The sequence below is a fragment of the Alternaria infectoria genome (genome assembly GCF_024043175.1).
Source record: "Alternaria infectoria strain BMP 0036 chromosome Unknown scaffold_19, whole genome shotgun sequence".
Taxonomy (NCBI): domain Eukaryota; kingdom Fungi; phylum Ascomycota; class Dothideomycetes; order Pleosporales; family Pleosporaceae; genus Alternaria; species Alternaria infectoria.
Window position 1 is genome coordinate 429,158 of NW_026250708.1, and position 19,132 is coordinate 448,289.

Consider the following 19,132-nt stretch of genomic DNA (forward strand, 5'->3'; position numbering starts at 1 on the left):
AATCGCCGCCCAATCCCTGCGACGTAGCGGGGCGCTAACAGCTTGGCACGCAGGCAACCACTACTATAAGTACTCGGCCTCCCCCCCAACTTTTTAACGAGATTTCCGCCGAGCCCGCCGTTGTCGCAACACCTCAACTCTCTACTCCACCATCGCCGCAGATCGAAAACTCACCTTTTCAACTGCGCGCTCTCTAATACTGCGACTCAGAAATCCCGGTGTGCCATTTTCGCACATATCCACTCTCTCAGAGGTCGCGATCGGCGCTAGCTATATTCAGCCTGCGACAGCCCAACAGCAGCCTCATCCTCAGTCGCAATCTCGACTTACCCCGCCAAAGGCTTGCTGGCTACGCTTTTGGTCACTTAATCTACACACTAACCCGCCGTCCACTGTGACAGCACCACTCGACGGCATACTTGTCAACGTACGCGAGGGACACATTCGCTTGTAGCTCTCCTGCCTCCGGTACCGTCTCCACCTATCTCATAGACACACCCCTCCGGTGTCGACCGACCTCGCTCTATACCTCGCGATCTCGTAGTCCGCCGACTTGACCGTCGCTGCCGCTCTAGAACACACTCTGACCTGCGCAGTCTGTCAAGATACCGCTCTCCTCAAGAGTCTATCACTCCAAATCCAATCAATAACTTCATCATGGATCCCAACTCTCTCACTTCTCACCCGTCCACCGCCGCCCAGGCTCAGACGGTAAGCTCTTGTGATGTCTCCCATTTGTCAAATTGTTCTAACGTTCGCTCTCAGTTCGTCGCTCCTGGATCTCTCTCGTACCCCCAGGGCGCGAACCTCGACCTGAGTGCGCCAACCGCCGAGCAGAACACTCAGCAGGTTGCCGACAACGCGAACGGTGTTGCGACCCCAGCGGCTACTCCTGATACTCAGAACGGTCAAGTGCCCTCTGGTATTGTGCCTACTCTCCAGAACATTGTCGCTACCGTCAACCTGTCCGCTCGCCTCGATCTCAAGACCATCGCTCTTCACGCCCGTAATGCCGAATACAACCCCAAGCGTTTCGCTGCCGTGATCATGCGTATTCGCGAGCCGAAGACGACGGCCTTGGTCTTTGCGAGTGGAAAGATGGTTGTAACCGGTGCCAAGTCTGAAGACGACAGCCGCCTTGCTTCCCGCAAATATGCGCGGATTATCCAGAAGCTCGGGTTCAGCGCTAAGTTCACCGTACGTCGCATCGGACTAAGTACGTATGATTCAATGCTAACGTCACCATAGGACTTCAAGATTCAGAACATCGTTGGCTCCTGCGACATTCGCTTCCCCATTCGTCTCGAGGGTCTTGCATCTCGCCATCACACTTTCTCTTCCTACGAGCCTGAGCTCTTCCCTGGTCTCATCTACCGTATGATGAAGCCGAGAATTGTCCTCTTGATCTTCGTATCTGGCAAGATCGTCCTCACTGGTGCCAAGGTCCGTGAGGAGATCTACCAGGCTTTCGAGCTCATCTACCCTGTCTTGTCGGACTTCCGCAAGTCATGAGCACTCTTTCTTCCCAGGATCCGGCCTCAAAGAGCCTTGACCACACACCTTAACGGGTGACATGGCTACGACTTGGACCTTTCCTTCTAACTTGTCATTTTTTGCGGCATTGCATGGTGTTACGGTGGGCGGCATTTCCTTCTTCATGCCTTTTCAAAACTCCAAATTACCCTCGACACGATTAGACATCTGCACGCGGGGTGCCTTCAACCTCTCTTAATCCGGGTCACGAAGGCTTTTTACTCTCTTCTCTTTCCATTTACGGGTACGAACACGTCGGCGGGCGGCGTGAGGGGATGGTCCCAAAGATTGCTACAACGGGCGGAGGAAGGAACGCGAGGACGTTCGGACAGTGCGACCGTAAAAGCTCGCACCGGGAGCTCGAAAAGGTTGACGATACGACACCAGAGCTCTCATCGATGGAAGTGCTTCAAAGCATCCATCGTGTATGTGTACATGACCCTTGGCCTTGAAACAGGTTAGGCAGTAATGTTATCACGATCATAATAGTCTTCTCCACCCTCGTGATGTGATGTGACTGCATGTGATCATTGACTGCCCACCCGAGAAGTATGACCGTCGCTGCTGGATACCTATTTGCACCAGCGATACTATGCTTGGGTCATACTCCTACTTTGAACAAGCCATCTTGCTCCATGTTCTCCAGGTTAGAAGAGGTGCGGACTCATCTTGAACTGCTGGTCGTAATGGAAGTAGTAGATGAACCCAGCGACGGTCATATATAGCCTTCTGTTGTACGGCACGGGCGGCCATTGTCACTAATCAAGGCGGTGTCCAGAGCGAGCGCGCGCGAGAGTGTGCGAGAGTGTGCGATGATAAGGATGTGCTATGTGTTTCCTCCTGACTGGGTTCGACTTAGTGGTATGGGTGGTCGAAAGCACAAGAGTGGAGGCGCTGTGCGAAGTTTCGGGGTAGAAGAGGAGGTCCCTGACTGCGAAGTCGGTAGCTCGCTGCGGCGTCTGAACGTGGGTCGATGTAGCGCTCCAGTGGTCGCAGTGTTTGCTGGAAAGCAAAAAGGTGAACGTATGCGGGGCTGAACCTGGTGTTTACGGTGAAGGTGTAACTTGGGGCCGGGTTGAGTGATATGGGAAGAGATCGGGGACCTTGGTTGCGGAGCCAAGCTCTTCGATCGCCCAAGAGCTCGGACAATATTTTGAGACCCAGTGCTTAGGAAGTGAAATTCAATGGAGTGAATTCCTTTCCTGCCTGTTCCTGTTTGTCCTGCGGCGCTCCATCATGTCTCAGCGCGTGACGCCTTCGGTCAGGTTTGTCGAAAAGGGCAAACGGCATGCCGCGTAGCTCGAAAGCTTTGTGGAAGGGTATCGATTTAGCTCTGTGTGGCGTTTACGAGCGGTCCAAGTTTGATCGAAGATTGATTACACGGTAGCCCGGCGACTACCGCAGTCCGAAACCGTGTTGTGGTGTATTCATAGGTAGTCTAGATTCGAAGCCACAGGTCCGCGAAGTCATACATATGATAGCTTCTATCATTAGTCCTCCAGCAAACCTATCGTTTAATGTAGCTACTTAGCTAGACGATGTGATGAAGTAGGTAGGATATGACTGAGAATATGAAGAATGAAGAAATCAAGATGTGACGCTGGACCTGTGAAGAATCAGGAGACAAACGAAAAAGTGAACAAGAAACACTGTGCAGACCAACGTACGCCAGTTTGGGGCCGTACGCCTAACCTTCAGAAGCCCTTGCGAACGTGCATGGCCGTGAACGATAAGGGAAGGTTAGCGCTATACAGTACCTGGAAGAGTTGAACCACAATTTGGGCAGCAGGATGAAGATGCGGTTAAGAAACTTGGTACAAAGCTGATAATCTTGGCGAATAAAGCGTCGGGGAAGTACCAAGCTCCTGAGACATCCCGCGTTTCCGTCATGAAGTCTATTGGGTTCAGGCGTTAGAGGCGGCTTGAGCTGTTGCGTGTCTCAGCTAGGGAGCATAGACCGCTTGGTCAGATATGGGATCCTAGTCTTTGATGTTTCGAAACGTTTGTACAAGGAGGCGAGAGCCGACGTGCTGCCTTGTATAAGCAGGAGATTGAACAGGTGCGCTGGAATTCACGTTAGTCTTAAAACCATATGTTTATAAAATTCGAAGGCAACGTTGCTTCAGGAGGCCTGTTTCGGGAGTCATACTTTGTCGAGGAGTCGGTGTTCAATCAATTCCTTGAAAGGGGTGGTGTGGTAATTCTCCGAGCGTCTATGCTACGTCACGGTCGAAGGTATCGATGGAGGAACGGCGTTTCTGCGCTGGCTGGTGTATGGATGTAGAGGGGCAAAGAGAAACGAAGAAAGTGCCAGAGTGAAAGATACAGGTCATGCGTACTGCTGCAAGTCAGTGGATTCATTTTCAAGAAAAGCTCCGTGGAATTTAGAGGGTAGTCGCTGATTGTGTGGGAAACGAGATGCAAACACGTGGGCCGTGCGTCATGCATGCCGTTTGCGTCAGTAGCATGGCGCGCCTTCCCTCCTTTCACCAGCAGCCACCATGAGCGCATAGCTGCATCCTCAGCGCAGTCAGGCCATGTAGCCACACTTCACTTCTCTAGCTCTAATTTGTAATATCCTCAGACCGATGCCTACATTCCTTACGCCGAGCCCTCACGACCGCCGCCGCCATGCGCATTCCTCTCTTCCGCATCTGGTACTCGACCACGTACACCACCCTTCTTATAATCCTGCTCCTGCTCCTCGCCGTTACGCCCGCCGACACAATATACCAATCGATCAAATCTAAAGAGCTTCAGAAGCTATTTGTCATCGGAGGTGTCTACCTGTTGACCTGCCTAATTGTCCTGTTGATCTACTCGACGCGCATCTACACAAATAGGACTGTGCTTGCGGCGATACCCAAGAGCTATGTGCCGATCGAGGAAGGAGAGGTGGGCAAGGGTGTGCGATGGATGATTGTGAAACATTTCAAGAGGAGCGCGGTCATTGCGTGGGACAGCAGGCCGAGGGACGTTCGCGGCGAAGTCGACGTGGATGAAGAGAAGGGCGAGGAATCGCGACCAAATACCGCAGAGAGCAGAAGAGAGAAGCACAAGGCGAACAAGAAGAAAGGCCACCACCACCATCACCATGCGCCGGATGCGACAATCATACCCGTGTCTGCGAACTCGCCGCCTTGGGGCAACGTCTCGCATCCTGGCTGGGCGTCGCCTTCGTCGCCTGATCTCCCAAATCTTCAGTACTGGGGAGTCATCTGCGAATTACCGAACCTCATTGAAGCGAAAGCCGTCTCCCTCGCACCGCCAGACCCAGCCCTCGAAGAAAGCGCACAACAATACCCCGACAACGCGCCACCTCTCCCAGACGCGCGCATCGTGACCCTCCTCCAGCGCCCACGCGCAATGGGCCTGCGCGAATACCTCGCCCGCCTCGCAGAATTCGGGCTGCTCAACCCACCCTCTCTCGGTGCCACCTTCCTCGCGCAATACGAATACGCACGCTTCTCCACCGCAAGCCTAACCGAGACACAATTCCGCGACACCATGGCCACTTTCGCAGAGATCCTGAACGGCATGACAGAAGTCGACCCGGCGGTTATCGAAGAAGCACGCGCCCAAGACATCGAGTCCGACACCCGCAGTCTTGCGCCCACAGAATCGAGCTCCGAAACGAGCAGCTCCTCGCACTCCCAACTCCCCTACCGCACACCGCAACTCGAGCGCCAAGCTTCGCTGTCCTCTTTCAACAGCTCCGTGTTATCCGCTGATAGTAATTCGACTACGCATTCCCCGCAAACTGTCCGCACCGCTCCGTCGCGCCAACAACAGCGCAGTTCTACCCTCTACGGTACACCGCGTACACCCTCGCAACGCTCGCATGCGGATTCGGGGTCGGAAACAGGCTCTGTCATAGTCCATGAAAGACCGCGCAGAAGCCCGAGTACTCTGTTGCCCAATTCGAGCGAGAGTTCGCTGGGAAGTGGAGGCAGTGTGATTCGCCTGCATCCTAGCCCCAGCGAGGGGGATTTGCCGTACGAATATACTATTGATGCTGGGTGAAGGGTGGGGGAGGCGTGCTAGCAAGCACGTTGATATTCCAAATACATACCTGGGAGGGCTGAGTCAGATCCGCGGCAGCATGGGATTCGAGCGCAAGGCTCGAGATGCGAAGACGCGCGCGTGAAGAGGGAGAGGGAAGATACTATGACACAGGGCCATTCCCCTGTGTCGAGATGTAGACAGAGCAGGAGTGACGTTCCGAGTGAAAGCAGTGTTCGCAGTTGGGGCATCAAGAACTGACACACTTACTGCAGACATCACCCCAAACGAGCCGAGCATTGAAGAAGAAGAAGAAGGATAACCGAAAATTCTTGTATATATCATTCACAGTACATAACATTTTACCCATCATATCATCATGTAATCAACATACATTCAACCTAACCCTTACTTTACCATCCTACTCCGCAACCCAAACAGCAGCCATACCCATACCGGTACCAATACACATACTAGTAACACCCACACTCTTCCCCGTCCTCCTCAACTCCGTAAGCAGCGTACTAACCTGCCTCGCACCCGTCACACCAAGCGGATGCCCAAACGCAATCGCACCACCCTTGGGATTAACCTTCTTAACATCCAGCCCCAGCTCATTAATACAGTAGAGACACTGACTAGCAAACGCCTCGTTGATCTCCCAGATATCCACGTCCTGCTTATCAAGACCAGTCTTCTCGAGCACAACAGGGATAGCAGCAGCGGGACCCACGCCCATCATGAGCGGTGGTACGCCGACGATGGAGGCTTGAACGAACTTTCCGATGATGGGTTGGTTGAGGCGCTGGGCGGTGCTGCGTTTCATGAGGAGCACGGCGGCGGCGCCGTCGGAGATTTGGGAGGCGTTGCCTGCGTGGATGGATCCGTCTTTTGAGAAGGCGGGGCGGATTTTACCGAGAGACTCGGCGGTTATGCCTTGTCGGACGCCGTCATCCTTGGATACGGTGATGGTTTGTTCTTCTTGCGTCTTGGGGTCTGTCCACTTGACTTGTAGGGGCGCGATTTCCTCGTCGAACAGCCCTTGCTTCTGGGCCTCGACGGCCTTCTGGAAAGAGGATGCGGCGAAGGCATCTTGCTCGGAACGGGGGATGTTCTTTGCTTTGGCCATTTGCTCGGAGAGGACGCCCATTGGGACTTTGCAGTTCGCAGACTCCTTGTGCGACTCGAGGAGTTCGGAGAACTCAGAGACGGCGCCGGGACCGTACTGTGTGCTCATGCTTTCTGCGCCGGCGCCGATGCCGATTTCGATCATGCCGCTCTTGATAGCGTTGGCGATGTCGACACAGGCTTGCAGGCCGGAGGAGCATTGTCGGTTCAGCGATTTGACGGCTGTGGTTGTTGGGAAGCCGGCGGCGAGGGCAGCGGCGCGGAATTCGGTTGCGCCGCCTCCTGGAGCGAGAACGGCGCCGACGGCAATGTCTTCGACGAGGTTGGGGTCGATGCCGGAGCGTTGGAGGAGCGCTTTGTAGGCGCCGTGGAGGAGGTCAGAGGCTTGCGTGTCTTTGAAGCCGCCTTTTCCGCCCTTGGTGAAGGCAGTGCGGAGGGCACAGGTAATGACAATCTGGGATATGGTGGTTAGTATGATGTTGCAATGACAGTTAACAAGTCTTCAGCTGGGAGGACGTTGAGCTGATCCAGCAGCCGCTGTCGCATCGCTCAAAGAAAAGATGTGCAACTCACGTCATCAGCCTTCTTCTCCAACAACCCCTTCTTTCCCTTGGAGCCCGCAGCCCCAGGACTTCCGCTTCCACCCATGAGATGGCCCTCGACCTGCGTAAGGCGTTCTTGAACTGTACAATCGTCAGCAATCTCATCCAACATTCACCAACGCCACTTCTACTCTCACCCAGCATACCTTTGTTAGGAGCTTGGTTGGCCATATTGAGTATTCTCGTCGATATAGAAGCTGTGTAAAGGGAAAGCTGAAGAACAAGCTCCGACGTGAAGTATATGAAGCAGCACTACCGTTCGGTCGCGGCAAGCATTAGGTCATTCGCATGCGAATCGCCGAGGTACGTTACGCTTCTGGTTAGCGCGTCTGTGGGGCGCGTCATCCGTTCCGGGGGAAGCTAGCTTTCACATGCTTCCAGGTGTCGACTTTGCGGGCGATTTGGGGTGCTTCACATGTCAGTGTAGGAGGTTTGCTCGTCATGTGCGGTTTTACGGTGCTGGCTGTCATGTTGCTGATGCTGATGGAAGATGCTTTGTTACACGAAGCAGTGGATGTGCGGGTTTTGAGATGCGGACACGGCATTCGCAAAAACACCCAGACTCAACAAATCACAATCTATTGTCTCCAGTAACTCGGACAAAGTGGAGTATCAGAATAATATGATAATAATCTATGCGGCCATGTGAAGCCGACGACCCCGAACGCCCTGCTCAAACACACCCATCTAATCATGACAACGTTCCTCTTCACCGCCTCGCCTCGTCTTCCTTCCAAGGATTATTCATCATCTGCCTCTCCAGTTCATCTACAATGCTCCCACGTTGGGTCTCCTCATAGCCTGGCGGCGGATCCGACGGTGGTTCGAAGCGCTCTTGTTGAGTCCGCGGGCTCGACAGCGGACTCGATGCTTGTGGACTGGATGGCACGGGAGCCGCAACGACAGGACCGCCTACGCCCGCTGCAGAACCATCCATCGGAGGACTGGGAAGTGGATCCGGTACTCGGGCATGTTGTCTGCTCTCCTCGTATGCCGGTAGGTCTTCCAGATGTACGTTGTTCATGTTCACGCCTCCAACGCCTCTGCTTCCATCTTCCACGTCACCGCCGCTCTCCCGCGCCACCTCGACAGCCTGCCGTAACCGCTCCTTTAGCCGTTCGAATATGCTCGCAAAGTCGAACGCGCCGCCCTCTTTGAACTCCATGACGAGGTCGAGCTCGGCGTGCTGTGGTGGTATGCCGCCGCCTTGGACGGGCTGGATGATGGCTTCCCATTTGTTGGCGCCGAACCAGGGAGCTGTTACGCGGGAATCGGTTACGTTGAGGATGGGGACGGCGAAGGATTGGAGTTGGGGGGTTGGGGCGACGGGGAGGTAGATCATCTGGTGGTCACGTTAGTCGAATTCCACATGATGGAGATGGTATGTACGTACCCGTCGGTTTGTGAGGTATACGACGCCCGACTTGCATTGTTGTGAATAGGACTCGCTCGGACTACGTTGGTGGCTAGTCTGCAACGAGAGGGTGGTTCGAGGAGGAGACTGGTATAGTGTCTGTTCGCCAGGCAGAGGAGTGTACCCGCCATTCTCAGCGAGCATAACCCAACTAGTTTTGCGGTCAGACTTCGACTTCTTCATCTTGTGTGTCTTGAACCCCATGCTGCTATGCCAAAGTGACTATGCCCAAAGCTTCTCGTTACAATCCGCGGGGTAGGAATGCGAGGGGCAACACAAGCACACACGACAAAGCCAGGACAGGACGTTCAGGCAGAGCGGGAAACGGGGCGAGAGAGAAAGAGGAGAGAAGATACTAACTTGACAGACATGCTTGGAAACCGCCTTGCAGCAGACTTGTTCACGGATAAAGCGTGAATAGTTCGCCCACTCCCCAACTGTCAATGCAAGCCAGCCTTCCTTACCGCGAATGCGCTAACTGTGCCTGCGCGTGAAGCGCCCGCCTTGATTATATCGGCCCGACCGCCGACTGCCTATCAGATCTCGCGTTGCGGTTCCCGCGCAAATGCGAGTGATCGGTTTAGCGTGGTGCGGTGGAGACGAACGGTGGGGTGGCTACGGTCGAGAATTGTCGGCTGGGGCTGGTCTGCCGCGGCGAGCGCGGTTGTCGCGAATGCAAATGTGTGCACTGCGGAGGGCGAGTTATGAACGCTGTATAGAGGGGTAGAGCTGAAGATATGTAGATGTATGTGTCGATATGCGTATGCAGCTCGGATGCGGTAGTTACGTGTTCCGAATGGGCTTTTCGGACTGGTGCCTGCAGTATGTAGGTAATGCAGCTGATGATGATCCCGTGAGACGGGCTTGCGTCACTCGTTCAAGGTGGAACCCAGGCCTGGAAGCATGGCAAACGTAGCGCAATATTGGATCGAGTGCATCGCAGTCATGGGCAAAGAACATGCACGTGTTTCATAGATATTGTTCCCACTTGGGTAGGGTATTCCATCCATAGCCGTAGCCTTCGCTGATCAAACGCCATAGTCCGCCGCTACAAATGCTAGTCATGAATCAATGAAACACAGTAATAACCCCAATAACCCATCGCTGAATTCCGAAGATACGAACAGCATGCCAGAGTTCCACATCATTCGAGGGAGAACCTGGATACCCTGGAGCCTACGTTGACATTCGGTCACGTACTTTGCATGTTTCCATCTTGATGTAGGCTCCCGGGTGCTCAGTTCTTTCCTTTCTGAACTACTCCTCCCTCTCCGTAACCGTCCATCGCCTCTTAGGCCCATGACTATGCTCGTAAACGTCGTCCAACTTTGGCGGTCCCCAGAGTCCGTTGTTGGCTTTTGGGGCTACCTTGGCGCCCCAGAGACCGCCAGCAGAAGTACTCGGAGCGCTCTGTTTGCGGGTCTGGGCACTAACGAGAGGAGTGGGTTTATCGTTGACTTCTCGCTCTTCTTTCGAATCGAGTTTTGTCAAGCGGTTGCTCACATCAGACGCGCCGTCCAAGTGTGCGATAGAGTTACCCTTGGATTTAGAGGCAGCCGCGGCAGCGGGAGTCGACTTCGGCGGCTGTGGCTGCTGAGTTGAGAAGTTGAGGACTATGTCGGCTTCCGTAGCGGGTGTGCTTGCGCCTGACCACAATCCGCCTGATGGAGATGCAGCACCGCTTGTCGCACTCTGCGCAAATCTCGAGTTGGATCCTGAGCTCATCGTCCGTCGCACACCGCCCAGTGAGCTGTTCCAGTTCCTGTACGGCTCGCCGAGTGAGAAGGGGGAATCAAGTGGACTGCTAGTCGTCGATGATCCTGTGAACCTTCGTCGATACTCCAACGATGGACTTGCTGCGATGGCTGGGGATGATGTTTGTGTCTGCGCGGATGGCGGTTTCGAAGGGTCGACTCCAGGCCGCAGATGGTCGACTGAAGCTGAGAGTTTTATGTCGTAGGTATCTGACATGCCGGGGTCTGCTACAGAGAGTCGACGCGTGTGTATTGTGGCCGGTGCGGATGTCTGCCTAGGTTCGTCTCTACGGACTGCCATGGACAGCGACGCCAGACCTATATCCATCAAGACAGGCTGGTTCGTCATGGCGCCGAGCAGCGCATTGCATCCTGCTCCATGAGTAATCAGAATCAGAACCAGCTCTTCCTCCTCATCCGCGGTAGGATCATCGCTGAAGTTGGGGAAGGGGTCGGACTTGGTGTGCGACATAGGCGGTGGCGTCAAGCGCAGCGGTTCCTTAAACATGAAGCCAGGGAACTGATCCTTTGGAGGCGCTGTGCCGTGAGCCCTGTACCACTCCATCATGCCCGCAAGTCCTCTCCTGAAGCGCTTGTGCATTGTGCTCCATTCGTCGCCGTACTCGCCGCCATCGCCCCAATTCTGTGGTGCACGCATGCTGTCCCATTGGAAGTCTACTTTGACGCAGGCTTCTTGGGCGTGCGCGACGTAGCCTCGTGGTATCGGGTCGGCGGGCGAGACGGAGTAGGAGGGGTGCGGCGGTTCGTAGACGCGGTTGGGTATCGCGGTCGGCTTGGGTGTCTGAGTTGGCATCGCCAGTGGTGCGGTTGCTTCTTTCGATGGTGTTCGTTCCAGACCCAGTGGGCCAGCGTAACTGCTGGAGCGCTCTCGAAGCGGCGCAAACTGAGCCAGACTGCTCATAGCGGTGCCAGCTCCTCTACCACCATTCGGTGTGCTAGTCCCCGACTTGTTCCCCATCCAGCCTCCTGGGAAGTGGCCCTTGCTGCTGTTCGGGTTCGGCTGTTCTTGTATGTAGTCGCCCCTCCGCAGCAGATCGGCTTTGGCGCCTGCCACCATCATGGTCGAGTTTGGCGGGGCCGTGATGTCGGCGTAGTATTCGGGAGACAGCCATTCGCCCAGGAACGCGTCGATGCGCAGGAGCACCCTCTCAGGGCCTGTATGAGGTCGCGGCAGTATCTCGAGATTGGGGTCGGCGAGGGGCTCGAAGGTTCGGGGCTGCGACGAGGTCGACTTGGTGCGCGGCGCTTTGGGCGAAGGGACTCCCAGCGAGCGATTGGCGTCTTTGGAGGGGGGTGTCGGCACATTGAGCTGGGGCGTGGTAGGCGAGTGGTATTGCGAGATGCCGGCTGCAACCGCCGTGCTGGTCTGGACGCATCGCAGGAAGGGACTGGAGTGTATGATGATCTTGCGCTTCTTCTTGGGCCGCCCTTGCGCCTTGCCGTCCTTGGAGATGCTCAGCTTGCTAAAGTCGAGATGGGTGGGGTCGTTGGTGGCCGCGTTCTTCGCGTCTTCTGCCTGCTGGATGTCTCGCTCGTGCAGGAGGGCGGCTATGCGCTGGCCGAGGGCCTTTGCCTGGGACCAGCCGCCGTACGTGAGGGGCGGATCATACGGCGTGGGCGAGGAAAGATGCCATGACTTGTCGGCAGCGTCGAGTCGGGCGCCGTGTCTGGGTGCAAGTTAGCTACAGAAGCGGAATGTGGAGCCGTCAAGGCTGGGTGAGACGGTACCTGGCGACGACTACGACTGCAGGACCCTTCGCCATGCCCCGCTAGAGATGCTTCGCGTGCGTCTGGCGTGCAGCTGTGCGACGGTCGTGTATGCAATGCGCCTCCAATACGAACAAGCAAGTCGGTGGAGAGAGCGATTGTAGAGGCTTGAAAAGAAAACAAGGCGACTGCTGCGAGGCGTCAAGTGATGCTGCAGACGCTCCAGGGTTCACTATAACTTTGCGACCCTGCAGACGCTATGACACCATCGTCTCTCGCGCTGACAGCTGGAGCGGGCGCTCGAGAGGGGTTGGTCTGGTGTTAGGCTGTTTGTGCTCGACGCCACACTGCCGCCTGGTGTTTCACTGCTGCATGCAGGTGTCGACTTCTTTCTCTACTTTCGCCCACGTGTTGGCTACAAGAGAACGCGTAGGTCAAAACAACAAAAACTTTGTCTCGCCTTCGCATATGTCATCTTGGTCCGGCGGCGGACTTAAGACGCCGGTGGGGCCGGGTAGAGCCCTGACAGCCCTGGAGCACGCCATCAATTTGCATGTGATGACTATTCTTGATTCGACTAAACACGCCTACTCCAAATAGTCTCCCTGCGTCTCCTTGTGTATAACGTCGAACAGCGGTTTCGCACTGAACCACCCAGCCAGCGAGCTTCCAATCGTCTTGTGTGTGTAAACCGCGTCCTCCTCTGTAATCTTCACCGTCTCGCCACCCCGCCCAACCGCCGCTGCATCCGCCATCAGCTGTGATTGACAGCACTTCTCCATGCTAATGAACCAGAACACTGCCTCCTCAACGCTCTTGCCTACAGTCAGAAGGCCGTGGTTTTGGAGCAGCGCAGCCTTCTTGTCGCCTAGACACTTTGCAATGTTCTTGCCCTCTTCCTCGGCCAGTACGACACCGTTGAACGACTCGTAAATGACGTGGTCGTTGTGGAACGCGCATGAGTCTTGTGTTATGGTATCGAGTTTGCGACCAAGTGCGCAGAAAGTGCGACCGTAAATCGAATGAGAGTGCGCTGCGGCGACGACATCGGGGCGGGCAGAATGGACAGCGTGATGGATCATATAAGCTGCCGTGTTCAGCAGTCGGCACTCGCCACCATCGATGACCTCGCCCTTTGCGTTGACGAGAATGAGGTCTGAGGATTTGATGAGGCTGAAGGCGACACCGAACGGGTTGACCCAGAAGGTCGTAGGGTCCACAGGATCCTAAAGCAATCAGTATACTGCGCACAACATGTGCTACACGACTTACCCTCAGCGTGATATGGCCAGCCACCCCCTCATCAAACCCGTACTTTCCAAAGATGCGGAAAGCAGCTGCCAGTCGGCCCTTCAGGTACGCCCGCTCCTTGTACGGGTCGTCAAACTTTGGCGGCTTGGGAAACTTTAACATTTCCATCTTTCCATCTTTCTGGTTCAGACCAGGCTCGTTCGGTGCCACCGTGTTCGCTTTGGTCTCGTCGCCTGCTTGAGGCTCAATCGCTGACGGTGGAGACATGTTGTATTCTTGGAGCTAGTCGGGTAGATCTGATAGGTAAAGAAGAGCTTCAAATGAAGAGCAAGTAGCGCAAATATCGAAACAGCAGTAGACAAAGCCCTCCGTTCCAATTTGGGGAAATAAACAGAAGTCGCGACGGACCAACCTTGGGAACCGCCACCCCTCCTACAAGGGCAACCACGACCTCGGTCACTACCTCGGAACTACGAACGTAAGCACACTATCTGCCCAAGTAATCACCTGCGTTATCGGAACGCTTCCGATAGTCACCCATCCGGCGTTTAGCACGTTAATAAACAACGCGTGGTTGGTCGGCGACCGATAAATAGATGCGTGTGCGGGGCGTGATGGGCGGGGCGGGGTAACCGTATCTACCGCCGCTCGGCTTTTATGATCAACGAAGGTTTTCGGTAGTGGACGGAAGTGGAACGTTTCCATGATTACGGTGGCGAACGGAGATGGAAAGTCTCCGTGATTATGGGTTCGGGGTGAGTTGAGAGTGAGAGCTCGGTATGCCCAGACTTCCGAAGGCGAGGTTGAGGCTGGAGTGGATGGAATGAAGACACCGGTCCGAGGAATAGGCATGTATCTTGCGTGGATGGGTGTCGAGATTACTATAACCTTGACATGATCGCGAAGAATGAAGAATAGAGTGCTTCTTTGGCACAGACTAGGGCCCGGTCTTGGTTCAAACTGGTCATCGAAATTGTACTTTAGTAGCTGGGTATACACAGTTGGGAAAATTGAAGCCACCTCTAAAATTGTTCGGATATGCAGTTTCAAGGTAGATTACTGAAACTCACAAGCATACCCCGGTTAACATCAATGTGGGCAGTGAGCCAGGTATCTTATGTCCGTATAATTCTAATTTCTTGATATGTGCTGGTAAGAGGTCGACCGCAGTACGAGGGTGAGGTCTTATTTTACTTTCCCTTCGCACACCAGTAGTAGCACATGACCAAAGCAGGCAAGCTACTCAGATTGTTACAAGGCAACCGGAACAGACACGGACATACTAGTGTTATGACTTCCAACCGACGCGTGACAGTATTTCTAGCTTCTACGACCACACGCAAGCGTATATGCCATATAGATATCAAGGAAGGGCCGCGGACCGACTATGCGATGTGCAAGGAACATGTGAGAACTGGAAATAACACATTTCGGCATGCAATCACGAAGTAGTTGGAAACCAAATGTGCCTAGGTACTACCACTACTGCTGCGTCTATCCCAGCGCGAACTGATCTCCATGTTTGTGTATGCAGACTAGGTATGCCATGCATGCGAGGAGCATACACCCCTACCGCTAATTCTGTCAGGTAGGAGAGAATCGTGCTCATATTATGCAGGTGAAGTATAGTCCCCGTTCTGGAGCTGTGCATGGCGTTTTGAGTACTAAGACTAGTACCGACATCACCCTGCATCATGTCGTGGAACGGTGGAACGGTGGAACCGGGTGACTGCGTTAGGATATGCATGTCGGTTCCCGTGTATTACTATGAAACCACAGATGCTTGTGAGATGATTTACAGCAGGATTTGGTAATGGCTGACAGTCGTGCGCTACTCATGTATTTCTTTGTGGTTTTGAAATCTTCCTAAAGTCGGGGTTCAATATAGATGCTTGGTCTCTCTCTCTAACACGGGTAACAAGAGACAAAGAACGAGTAATGGTGCCTTTCCAATGTGGCTTCCGTAATCTTGGGGAATGCGACAGTGGCTTCCAGTGTCACAACGGTATGTTCAGTCATGGAAGCCAGAGACAACTTGAACATTATGATCGAAGTCGAAAAGATGGTATATCATCGGAACTGTCTAGTAATCGTGCTAGACGCATACTCATTGCAATGTGACATCTCGACAAGGTCGGAGAAGCTGTAATGCGTTTGGAACTCAAGAGAAACTCTGCGCCTGCAATCGAGGGCGTAACATTATTCCCTTATCGAAGAAGAGGATGCATCTTTGACTCAGACCAGGGCCTGTTCATGCTCCGGACTGGCCATAGAAGTCGTAGTTTGGAGTTAGGGATAATTGCGATAAGTCTATTGTCATTCTCCCTCATGTGTGACGTCCAATATGGAGAGCGCGTATCCTGACCTGTGATATCACCAGACATCTGCTTGACTCGCAACCACCGGAAACAGACTGCCGATCAGTTCTCCAAGGAACACTTTGCTAACCACACTGCGCAACCCCCACTGTGTCGGTTTCGCCGTGCTTCTCATGCGCAGCCGATCTGATTGGCTTTCATCCTTCTCGCACTGAAATTGCGATGCAGGATCAAAGTGGAGCGATTTGCGGCATTGTATCTTCGATCATTTCGAGTCAGACTAAAGATCCACTTGAAGTAGATCACTACAAGCGAGGCGACGTTCAGCTGAGCGTTCCGTGGCGCCACGGGAATCCGGCATGTCAGAATGTCAATCACGGCTCCCAGCGCCTCGCACTGACTGTGCTCGTCACGTTCGCGTGGCATGCATGTCTACTTCAAACACTCCATGTATTGCCTTTCTCGCGAACGACTCGCGGAGCAATTATGCCGTCATACAAACGTAGTGCTGTTGATGATTACCCGGTGGGGGTTACAATAGACTATCTTGAGTATTGTGATCCGGCGAAGCCTCACCGGAGACTTTTGTCGCTCGACCGTTCACGGTAGCCGAGAAGTAGCGTGTTTGCCGTCGTGAGCACACTTGACACTTGTGAGGGTGGTGCAGATCAGCGTGGTAGCTTGTGCAATGCTACGTTACCACAGTCTCCCACGCTTGGATGCTTCTTCTAACTTCCGTCCGATTGGGGGTATGGCTGCGCCTTCGTACCGTTTCGGACGAGGGTCCTGTCGGTCGCAGTCTCCAGATGTATGATATCGGCGAGCTAGTATCGAGTCCAAGACATCGCCGATATCTGGGTAGCTGCAGTGTCGCTTAGTGTAGCGCCATGCTGGGTGGTAATGCTCACTGCCTCCACTTTACATGGAATCTTCTCCTGTTGGTGACTGAAGAACGACCGGCAATGACGCCAGCTGCCCATCACGGCTTGTGGAGACGCTCTTTCATTAAGATTGCGTGACTGTTGGGATTTTTCGACACGCCTACTGCTAAAAGCATGTACTGCTATGTTGGCGTCAACGGGTACTCTACACGCTGTCTGAGCTCTCCGAACCCAATTGCCTTACAGGACACATAAAACTGCAGATCCCACGGACGAATCAACCAAAAGCATTCGCTGGGAAAATGTTCCGGCTTTCAAAACATGACGACGATTAGCCGTGCACGGTTTCCGTACCGTGCTGGGGGAAGCTGTTGCCGGGAAGCCCGATGACCCGGCGTTCGAGCCGAATCGTAATTTCGTGGCTCCCAATAAGGAATACGACTGGTGAGAAAGTGCCAAAAAGGACGCTGGTAAGACGCGCCATCGTCTAAAGTAACTAGAGTTGGAGATGCAGACAGCCTTGGAAGTGGAGGTGAGTGGAGGCCAGGATCTGCGGCTAGGGCGCGGGCTGGCGCATGACGTAGCGTGGATACAAGCAAAAAGCACACATTCCGAAGGACACGTCGATGCAGAGCCCGATGCCAATCTGAGCAGCGGAATCAGCTCTCTCCCATCTCTCCTAATCTTTCTTCCATCTATCAGAATCTCTGGCCGGTGTCTTGAGCGTCGTCGAGAAGCGATTCCAACGATGCTGTCGCGGTTCGATAAGCGAGCCCTGCCGTGGAAGCGTAAATCGACGGGGAAGGCTAAAAGGAAAATGCCGAAAGCCAAAGACGCATCGACGACCTCTCTCCGAGGCTGAGGAATGGCTCTACTCAGATCCCGGACACATCCTGCACCGATTTCTGGCAGCGCAATCGATCGACGTGAGTGGTGGGTCTGCCCTGCTCCCATCAGCTCTGCACTCTGCCTTAGCGGGCCGCCCATCGATGATGCTAGGAGCAGATCAATCTTGAGGCTTGCAGATGTCGGCGAGCAGCGATGTGAGTGGGCCGCTTGGCCCAAGAGCGGGAGGACCGTTCCTCCGCCCGCAGATCCACCTGGCCTAATTGCGACAGTTCAGCTCTCGCCGCGGGCCATGAGATCCACACTATAGGACTTCGGTCAACCCCGCCTACTTCCTAAACTCGATCAACACTAGCGAGGTATCTCGTACTTCCATCTAGAGCCACGGCAGACGTGGTCGCCGACCATTCATGGAGCAGCTAACAGGCTGCTCGCTTGCAGGCCATCGTGGCTTGCCCACGCTGTTGAGAACGACATTGCACCCCAACGGCGGTGCCTGTGCTTGCCGCCTCGTCAACTACGGAAAGAGAACGTGTTTGACGGGAGTGGAGACGGGCAAGGCGTGGTGATGCAAAAACAACCATGGAAAATGAAACGCGAGACATGTGATATCTCACTCCTGCAGAATGCATGTCGTGGATGCGGTACGGTTACCACTCTATTGGAATCTTCTTCTCCGACAGTCTAGCATGGGCTCTGAAAGACTGCAGATCGAAGCAGGTTCTGAGGGACGGAGAATCTCGACCACGAGGACTCCAGATGACTTTACTGGACGCCATGGCATCGATGTGCAGCCTCTCAGCTATACCAGGCTGATGACAAAGCTCCCAAAACGGTACTCCTGTTGACCGGTCTTGGATAACCTTCACATAGATTGACTGAGCCCCGCTCCTTGCAGCGATTGTGTTGAGTCGCTGCGGCATTTGTCCAGATCAAATCGCCATAGCTCAAGCTTCCCCACTCCGGCTGGGTCCTTAGTTGCATTGGCTTGGTTCATTCGACTACGGAGCAAGCGCAGCCTCCCCACGTACTCCATACGGTGGAGCTCATGCACCATGCGTGCGCGTCAATGCACTCACTCATGCCAAAAACGACGTACCAGACGTGTCAAGCTCGGCTAGGATGCATGATCGCCGACCTGCATTATCGACTCTAGGGCTGTCTTGAGCCATCCACAGAGCTCATCCTGGTTCGAGGGACTAGCTCATGCGCGTAGAGCTGTTGATACTCATCGGGAATACTCACAAGCTCAGACTATGACGACAAGCTGTTGATCAATACTATCAAAGTACATGTGCCCCGCTCGTGGTCTGTGAGCTCTGCCGCATCTGATCGTAGCTTTTGAAGCCATTGGGATATATAGGGACGACCTGAGTATCATTGGAGGCATATCTTTCATGTTCCTCTCAACTCATGTTACAGATTTTCAGTGAGTCGGCCTCTCATCCTCAACATATCCTCATACTGATCCAGCTTCCTAGAGAGACATAAAAAGAAGCGCTCCTCCCAGGCATCCGTAGATTCTCAAGATCTTAATAGACGCTCAGCCTCCATCGCATCTATCGAGACCGACGTAACCTCGTCTCCTCCGTCCACGAAGTATTCATCTTCGCCGCCGTCATTACCAGTCACCAAAGGTCGACCCTCTCCGGCACAAATCAGCTACTCCACTTCG

At 54.2% G+C, this 19,132-nt stretch overlaps 6 protein-coding genes across 6 annotated transcripts; 2 read left to right on the top strand and 4 right to left on the bottom strand.

Annotated features, from left to right (window-relative positions):
• Positions 1–657: 657 nt before the first annotated feature.
• Positions 658–1,512, top strand: J4E92_008911 (uncharacterized protein; the record flags this gene model as incomplete). The annotated part of the gene is made up of 3 exons (XM_051500260.1): positions 658–711; positions 766–1,197; positions 1,249–1,512. The coding sequence occupies 3 exons, from the start codon at positions 658–660 to the stop codon at positions 1,510–1,512; spliced, it is 750 nt and encodes a 249-aa protein (XP_051349648.1).
• A 2,652-nt stretch (positions 1,513–4,164) lies between these two features.
• J4E92_008912 (uncharacterized protein) lies at positions 4,165–5,556 on the top strand (the record flags this gene model as incomplete). The annotated part of the gene is made up of 1 exon (XM_051500261.1): positions 4,165–5,556. The coding sequence occupies one exon, from the start codon at positions 4,165–4,167 to the stop codon at positions 5,554–5,556; it is 1,392 nt and encodes a 463-aa protein (XP_051349649.1).
• Positions 5,557–5,956: 400 nt separating this feature from the next.
• J4E92_008913 (uncharacterized protein) lies at positions 5,957–7,436 on the bottom strand (the record flags this gene model as incomplete). Its single annotated transcript, XM_051500262.1, has 3 exons — positions 5,957–7,117; positions 7,237–7,346; positions 7,412–7,436. The coding sequence occupies 3 exons, from the start codon at positions 7,434–7,436 to the stop codon at positions 5,957–5,959; spliced, it is 1,296 nt and encodes a 431-aa protein (XP_051349650.1).
• A 538-nt stretch (positions 7,437–7,974) lies between these two features.
• On the bottom strand, positions 7,975–8,883 carry J4E92_008914 (uncharacterized protein; the record flags this gene model as incomplete). Its single annotated transcript, XM_051500263.1, has 2 exons — positions 7,975–8,607; positions 8,659–8,883. The coding sequence occupies 2 exons, from the start codon at positions 8,881–8,883 to the stop codon at positions 7,975–7,977; spliced, it is 858 nt and encodes a 285-aa protein (XP_051349651.1).
• A 1,053-nt stretch (positions 8,884–9,936) lies between these two features.
• Positions 9,937–12,217, bottom strand: J4E92_008915 (uncharacterized protein; the record flags this gene model as incomplete). Its single annotated transcript, XM_051500264.1, has 2 exons — positions 9,937–12,121; positions 12,183–12,217. 2 exons carry the CDS (start codon positions 12,215–12,217, stop codon positions 9,937–9,939), a joined length of 2,220 nt encoding a protein of 739 aa, XP_051349652.1.
• Positions 12,218–12,748: 531 nt separating this feature from the next.
• On the bottom strand, positions 12,749–13,679 carry J4E92_008916 (uncharacterized protein; the record flags this gene model as incomplete). The annotated part of the gene is made up of 2 exons (XM_051500265.1): positions 12,749–13,387; positions 13,434–13,679. 2 exons carry the CDS (start codon positions 13,677–13,679, stop codon positions 12,749–12,751), a joined length of 885 nt encoding a protein of 294 aa, XP_051349653.1.
• Positions 13,680–19,132: the final 5,453 nt, after the last annotated feature.